The sequence below is a fragment of the Olea europaea genome, unplaced genomic scaffold (genome assembly GCF_002742605.1).
Source record: "Olea europaea var. sylvestris unplaced genomic scaffold, O_europaea_v1 scaffold1352, whole genome shotgun sequence".
Classification (NCBI taxonomy): domain Eukaryota; kingdom Viridiplantae; phylum Streptophyta; class Magnoliopsida; order Lamiales; family Oleaceae; genus Olea; species Olea europaea.
The window spans coordinates 29,771-38,210 of record NW_019231018.1 but is presented as its reverse complement, the minus strand read 5'-3'; the positions used below and the strand labels follow the sequence as shown (position 1 = coordinate 38,210).

At 34.2% G+C, this 8,440-nt stretch overlaps 1 protein-coding gene across 1 annotated transcript; it reads right to left on the bottom strand.

Annotated features, from left to right (window-relative positions):
* Positions 1 to 1,511: 1,511 nt before the first annotated feature.
* Positions 1,512 to 7,904, bottom strand: LOC111375241. The gene is made up of 6 exons (XM_022998043.1): positions 7,222 to 7,904; positions 5,685 to 5,796; positions 3,782 to 3,953; positions 3,496 to 3,683; positions 2,257 to 2,401; positions 1,512 to 1,756 (listed from the first exon to the last, which is right to left on the bottom strand). Exons 1-5 carry the CDS (start codon positions 7,647 to 7,649, stop codon positions 2,279 to 2,281), a joined length of 1,023 nt encoding a protein of 340 aa, XP_022853811.1. The 5' UTR covers positions 7,650 to 7,904; the 3' UTR covers positions 1,512 to 1,756; positions 2,257 to 2,278.
* Positions 7,905 to 8,440: the final 536 nt, after the last annotated feature.

The following is an 8,440-nucleotide window of genomic DNA, read 5'->3' as shown; positions in this document are numbered from 1 at the left end:
GTAAAAAAAAATATATTCCCTTTAAATGACAATTTTTATGTAAAACAAAGTCAAACGAATACCAAAAGATGGATGATTTTCTTGAAATTTTTGTTTTTTATATGTTGGCAATAGAAACAAATTTCATCCCCAATACCAGTAAAATATGTCCCTTTAATTGACAATTTTCATGTAAAACAAAGTCAAACTGAGATAAAAAAAAAACAATTTTATTTCAACATTTTCCACATGGAAAATTATCCCACAATAATTAACAATTCTTAGGAAAACAATTTCTAGGCAATTCAATTATCTGGAATTCACTTTCAATTCAGTTCAATTTCATCTTTGCAATCAAACGGACCCTTAGTTTTAAGTTACAATTCTTTTCGATTTTCAAAGTGTATTTCAATTGTAAATGAATTTGACTGTCCGTAAATACTTATTATGATTCATCAGTTTTTAAATGTCTACTCTCATGAGCTAACTCTTTATTATTTAGGCTATTATAAGGGATGGATTTTGTTCGAAGTCTTGTTAAACCGCTTAGTGTTCGTCCCCTGCACCTACAATGGTAACTAATAAACAAGTTATTTTCAATGCATTCAAATCTTCTAATGTAAAGCTTATTTTAAATAATCTGTTGTGACGAATAGATAGAGAATAGACAAAAGGTAATCTAGTAGAATAGATTACTATTGCACGATACCCCTTTATGCCCTAGATTCTAGAAGGAAAGACACCCACGATACACATGCCACGTTGGGGTCAACCCACCCAGTTGTCCTTGATAACTAAGTTCGTGTCCGCTAATCCCACTTGACTACTCGACTCATGAGAGGGGCGGTGCTATGCATGACCGTACCACTTTGCACCTGTAAGACCCCCACACGAATAAAGAAAAAATTATCAAGTCAAATTCATTACCGGAATTGAAACTTTTTGAATCTTATACTCCCTCCATCCCAATTATATAGACTTGTTTCATTTTCACACGGATTAAAAATTTTTCTTTAATATCATTGGAAAATTAATTTTTGCCAAAATCTTTCCTAATTTACCCCTATTTAATGTTTAATATGTAGTAGTAAACTATTGTTGAAATTAGTAAAGAATTTGAATGATTTAATTTGGAAAAGAAGAAATGAAAGTTGTTCCACGTTTTCAAGAAGTGAAAATGTACATATTTGGATGATTTCAAGAAGTTGACATATCAAGTGAAAAAAATTAAATAAGGGTATATAGGTAAATGATCAAAACAAAATATTCTAAATTAAGAAACATACTTATATATTTGGGACAACAGAAAAAGGAAATTCAACCTATATAATCGAGATGGAGGGAGTATAACATTTCATTCAGAGTTCAAATCTTTCTTGAAGATCAACAAAAAAAATAATAATAATAAAAAATAAAAAATCTATTTAAACTTTAGCCACTCAATGTTTGATTAAACCAAGTGATCCCCAAAAATTTCGCATCACACCTACTAATTCTGAAGATTCATGAAAGTACACGGGGATACAAATACAAACCAGAAAAACGAAGATAATAAAATTGATTGCAAGAGAGTATTAACAACTAATAGCTTGAATTAAACATGTGAAATCTACATCACCGATTATATGGTGTTCACAAAATACATCATTCTGGCGATTACTTCTATCCATTACAAAGATGTTAAGCATTGGTGTAACTACAAAATGTTTCTTGCCAATAACATTATTTACACCAGTCAGGTCATCCAAACAACTAGCTAGCTATAACCTCCAGATACCTACAAAAGTAAAACAAAAAGGGTCATCATATTGCGCAATTATTCTGGAGGAGAGCTGGATATGTAAGTTCAAGTGAGTTCTTTCCAAGCGCAAAAATATATTTATATGTGCAAGACAGAGAAATGAATAACCAAGAATCTTAAGACAGTTCCATGAGGCAAAAAATTCATGGAGCAAGCTTGATCAAAAACTTGAATAGAACTTGGTAATATTAAGTCGGGCTTAACCAATGCAGCAAATACAAAATTGAAGCTATTTCTGACGAGAAACAGAAAACAATGGCCACGTTCAAGCTAAAGTTGTATAAAGGAAGCTTTATATACCTAATTGGATGATTTCTCACGTGACATGAAATAAGATGAAAAGATTTAAAAAGAAATGATGTATTCGAGGAAAGAATGAGATGTAGTGCAAGTAGGTCAATTAATTACTTTTTGAAAATAATGACGATGCAAATCTACATGTGCAAACTAGCATGTCCAATCATTTTAATACTTACCATTTCACATGAGAAAGCACCATCAACGCTTAAATAAATGACGGCGTGCGATCAACTCATGCATTCCCAATGCAGAAATGCTTTTACATCCTAAAAGCTCCTGAAGCTTTGCATCACAATGAATCGTCGTTGAATTCAGAGGATCCTATGCAAAACAAACCAGATAAGGAAGAATTTGAAATCCAGATAACATGTCCCAACTTATAATCAGCACTCAACACACAAGATCTAAAGCTTCGGAAGGGTACACAAGTGCATGTGGCAGCATCCTATAGGTTTTATTCGAATAGGAGATTCAATGTCAGATCATGAATTTGACCTGCATTCTCACATATTCTTAAACAGCCCACTGAGTATGGGTGAAGCCAAAAATCGAAGAAACTCTTATTTTAAGGACTCAAACGCCAGTACATGTTCAAAACCAAAAATGATTATTACAATAAACATAGGCAAGCGACACACCGTAACTTGGCAAGAGAAATGTATCAAATAATGAAAATTTGAAATCATGACCAATTGTGTAAAGTTACAGCTGCCAACTAGCCCACAACACATAGCAAGCAAACACAAGGTTAATGGACAAGTGATGTGTATCGATTAATTAAAATCCTGAAATCATGACCTATTATGTAACAGGTTACAGCAGCCTATAACATTTTTTAAATTTACAAGCAAGCACTTTTCTTATATAGATGTAGATAGTTGCGCCCGTGTTACTCAAGAAATTATGAGTTCCATCAAATAGAAAGAAAAAATTTACATACCTAAAATACAAAATTTGCTCAATTGTTATATATAAATAATTTTATGTGCAAATATTTCTTCACTTAGTACCCAATTTAAATATTTGTTTGTGAATTTGGACCATCAATTATACCACAAAGTATATATCTCATTTAATGCTTGAAGAATTAAAATGGACATGCTAAAATGGAAGGCAAAATATAACAAAAAGAGAGATCAAAATGTACATCAAGATTTGAAATATGAAACTACGATAATGAACTAGGCGTACAACAAACCAAGCTTTCTTCCAAAAATTTAAGGTATGCACATGGCAAAAAGGGTTCTCGTTCCTGATTCCTAGTATTTAATAATTTAAAAGATTCAAAGTATGTTAATGTGGCTTCATCCTACATTACAATTCTGATATTATCAGCGACTTGTATGATGTGTGGTTTACTTAATTTAAATATATATTTAGAACAATTGTTTTGATGACTCCTTAATTAAACCCACCTCAAGCTGGTTATCCTTTATGTGCTCCCAAACACGTCCTAGTGCCACAGATTGAAGCATCTCCCTTTCTCCAGTACCAAAAAATTTTAGAAGTGAATCTGATATTATAACAGGTGGAGGACTGGATTCCGTACTTTCCTTTTCAGGAGAATCTTCAACCTTTGGTTTTTTAGCTTGAGCAGATTCTTCTGCAAATGTTTGATTTGTATACAACAATAAGAAATAGGAAAAACCATAAAAGGAAAAACATCTATGTCAAATTTGCTCTCGTGTACATCATACATACTTGTTGGATCAAGTGCCAAAATATGCTTTGCAAGCAGCTTGTTCATCTTGAACATGTCAGTGCAATCCGTTTCAAAAACCAATCTCAAGGCATCATCACAGATAATCTTTCTCTTGTTACCTGGATCCTGAAGGTTGTGCTTCCTGATGTACGCCCAGAGCTGCTTTACAATCTGAATAAAAAAACAACGAACTGCTTTAATATATGTAATATCCCGAAAAGTTTCTGTGTAGTCTTTGATGAAAGGGACCAAATTGATAACTTTCCATACTTGAAGGACCCGATGAGCACTTTTTGAATTTCAAATTTTGATAAGAAAATGATCATGGAATTGCCATGTTTAAATTAGGAAGAGATTATGGGATTGGCGTATTTAGATTATGGAAAGTAACTTCTATTTTGATTAAATGTGAATTAGGTTACTTGGCATAAATTATGAGGATTTAATTCTTACACACACACACAGGTGTAAATTTAAGTCAAATGTTTAATTATATGTCAATACCTTATTAGTAGCAATTATATATTTATTAATATAGTTAACTGGATAATTAGTTGAGTGATTGATTACACTCTACATGGAAAAACATGTAGCATTAAGGGAATGAATATTGGTATCAAATATAGGTAATGGGATCAAACCTTAAAAACCCCTATTTATACCCTCCTCATATCACTTACACTCACACAACTTTTCTCATACTTTACATCTCTCTTTCCCTTAGCTCATCTTCCACGAACAAATTTTCACATTATAAAGTTTAGCACGCATGGTGTCCAAGAAATTTTGGAGTGAAAGTCCAACAAGACAATTTCCTCAATTTACCTTTATCTTCTTCCATACAACTCTAAGAGCCTATTTGATTTGAGGAATTTTCCACATTTTTCCATGTTTGATTGCAAGAATTTTCTTGGCAACTGATTCCCCCAGCCCCCCTCCCTCCCTCCCTCCCTCAATCCCATGTGACCCCTTTCCCTTGGTTTTGTGGAATTACAATTCCCATGGGTTTGGCGGGAAATCAGTTTCAGCTCCCTTTTTTTGTTTTTTGTTTTTTTTTTTTTTTTGGGAAATGAAAACAAATTCTATTCACAATTATAACAAATTATATCCCTTTAATTAACAATTTTCATAAAAAACAAAGTCTAACGAACACCAAAAGATCCAAAATTTCAATATTTTCGAGGTGAAAATTATATCAATCAAATACATTTAATTGACAATTCCCTTTAAAACAAGTTCTAGGCAATTCAATTTCCTGAAATTCATTTTTTTTTCACCCAAATTTCATTCTTACACCTTAAGTATAGTAGTACAAATTGTTCTTTCATTATTTGAATTACGGAACCTTAAGTTATGAATATAATAATACGAAAATCCAAATTATGATTATGATAAGGGTCTATATGTGTAAGTCCAAAGGACCAGAGTTTAATAGCGCTATGCATGGGAATTATAGCCACGAACTTTGGATTTTGATTCTCGTGTCTCCATATGTATGTAATTATTTTTCATAATTAATTATAAAATGTAATTCGTTATTACTCATTTACATGTATATGTTAAATATTTAATAGGCAACTAAAAAGGCAGGTTCGAGGCAATCGGAGGTGGATTGTGCTTGCATGGATGAAAAAGGAAAAATAAATTATGTAGTTAAGGATTTTAATAATTTCACTGTAATTTTCTTAAAATTAATTTTAAATCCTCGAACGATAAGAAAATATTATATTTTCCTTTTGTTTATAAAAGTATTCTTTTACGGTACACGTATAAAAATTTTAAAGGTAAATATTTGGGTCTTTACAATATCCCATACAATTAGCACCAGGACTTGATAGAATAAACAATGAATGTCAAAAATGATCCCGAAATGAGGAAATTATTTTCTCTGGAAATCCAAACCTCAGTCCTCGGCAGAGCTGGCTCCCCAACAATGGCCTGTAGTTCAGGTGAAACGCCACATACTTTGTTCAGACCACCTGGACCGCCTCGTCTTTTGGTTCCAGCAGTAGTGCTGAAATAAAAAAGTAAGTGAAACAAATTATGTATCTTGTTTGATTGTGCTGAAAATTGAGGATTATTCTTTACCAGTTCCCATAGAAAGAGAGGGTGTGTGTGTGTGTGTGTGTGTGTTTAGCATAATTACAGCATTCATACTTGACACAGACATTAACAGAAACTCTGAATGCATCAAACGGACCTTACTACTGTTTTCGGCCTTCCAAACAAAAGAAAATACACTTTTTGGAAACAAATCATATTAATTCCTACAGCTGTGTTCTGAATAGTAATTAATGATAATGTAGAATAAACATGATAACTTCAATCATGTGGGCAAATCATTTTAAACAGTGGAATATCTTTTCACTTAAAGTAATAAGACTATTAATCATAATATTCATCTAGAATATTACATGCATTAGGCTTCTGTTCAATCTATTATCAGGTCAGAAAAGATGAGCACAGTAGAGATCATTGGCAAGATGAGTGAGTGACATCCGTATAAAAAAATCAACTATCAGCCTATGACCATTTATGTTGGATAACTTAGCATCCTAACCCAACATGATGCATGGGTGTGTATCTGTGCTCATGAGATACGTGTTTGCTTGCCGTTTAGCTTTCCCTTTACCTCTTTGAGAATGTGTGCACGCATATTGGTATTGGGTGGGGATGTTAGTCAAGTTAACTGGGTAATGAATGTACCCAAATATTTCTGCAATCGATGTTCTGAACAATGCTCAAACTAGATAGGCAAACAATTTTCTGAAATGAAACAGTAAAAGTTATTAATTTCTTTCAAGGCATGCCCGACCAAAATTCTCACATAAAACGGGCATAAATCCAAAAACAATAGGCACTGAGACAATATGGAAGAGTGAAAGACTAGTAAGGCCTTGATAAAACAACATTCGAGCCAATTAATCTGACACGCAGCTGAGTATTCATAGTTAAATGGATGAAGCTTGGTGTTTGCCACTTAACAAAGAGAAAACTGTTAAGGAAATCCACCAAAAAATTTCATTTCTTCTGCTTTCAGCAACAGACATGTTAACTCATTTCATGCATGAGTTAACATATTACATATAATCATAAAGAACAGGTGTACCTCCACAAAAAAACAATTAATTAAAGATTACAATCATTAATTATTGGACAAATTAAAATCAGAGTTACACTATAACGAACAAAAATGATATTGTCAAAAAATCACGACGAAATCTTTACTAATCGAAACCAAGCTCGGTTTAACCCTTAACAGTTATACACCAGAGACCTAATGTCACAATAAAATTTAAGCTTTTCAATAAAATTTAAGCTTTTCAACGACTTCACTTCACTACCGAAACCGAAACACTAACCCTCATTTACTACCCAGATAGCACAAACCGGATGTCTAAGACCTTGTTTACAACATCAAAAATGGTTGAAAACACACCTTCCTTTCGGCGTTCCAGAAGCATTAGCCACTACATTCTGAGCGTCAGCTCCGGTTTTCGCCACGGTTAGTGGAGGCGGCCGCGGCGGCTGCGGACGGGGTTGCGCTTGAGGCTGGTGCGGGGACGGGTTGTGCTGTTGGTGGAGCTGCTGCTGGAAGACGACATGGGGATCGAGAAATTGTTGAGGGGGATGGCTACGGTTTTGGTATTGAGTGTGGATCTCGGGGGCAAATTGGTCTTTCGGCACGGGTTCCGACCGGAGGAGGAAGCTAATCTGGTCCCTGATGAAGCCGGCTTTGTGGGACAGGTCTAACCCTAGTTTGGCTTCGAGCTGCTGAACGACGCCGTTTAGAGAGGTAACGGCGTTAGGGTCAGACTGACGGAGCAGAGTCTCGACTCCTTTTGCAATCTCTTGGTCCGTCACCATTGGTGTGGTTTTGCCTTCATAAATTATTAATCAAAATTAACGGACTCAAACGGATCTTCCCTCTCCCTATTCTTCCACTTCTCTCTGTCTCTCTCTTCCGAAGAATCTCTCTGTCTCTGTCCTCTCTCTATATAAACATTCAAATGGCGGAAATGCCCTAGCGTACTACAATGACCATTCTACCCTCTATTAAGGGAATCAAGGATCAGTGAGGGTGAGATGGTAATTGCACTCTGAACGTGGGTCTTGCCATAGGAAAATTCGAGATAACGACAGGGGGATAGAGAGGCACTTAAAGGTGGTGGAAGGAATAGAAATTCTCGAATTTGGCAACTTGGTTGAATTACTGATATACCCTTGTGCGTCTTGAATAACAAATATTAATAGAAAATGATTATCTTGGTGCAGCTTTTGGCCGTTAGATATGATATTAGTGGGGTTTGGTCAACAACTAGAAAGAAATTGTTGGGATTATCGATTGATTAGTGCTGGTATGATCCAACGGACAGGGATTTATAAATTTTTAAATTGACATATGATTATCCCACCCTGGTTCACTATTGTTTTACGACTACTCAATGATAATGTAAAAGGAGATTTAAAATTCAACACATATTTTATTGATAAAGTTAATGATTTGTTTCAATTATGATTAACTTCGCTTTCGTGAACTTTTATAGTTGGGCAGATTTCATGTGACCAATGATCTTGAAATACTAGTACTTACCTATGAATTAACATTTTAACAACTAAATCAATAAAATCTGTTTGATTTTAAGTGAAGTCACCTT

Coding starts and splice junctions, on each gene's coding strand:
- LOC111375241 (XM_022998043.1), bottom strand. CDS start 7,649: ATGGTGACGGACCAAGAGATTGCAAAAGGAGTCGAGACTCTGCTCCGT. Junction 5,797..7,221: donor TCTGGAACGCCGAAAGGAAG/GTGTGTTTTCAA, acceptor TTTTTATTTCAG/CACTACTGCTGGAACCAAAA. Junction 3,684..3,781: donor TTTGGCACTTGATCCAACAA/GTATGTATGATG, acceptor AAACATTTGCAG/AAGAATCTGCTCAAGCTAAA.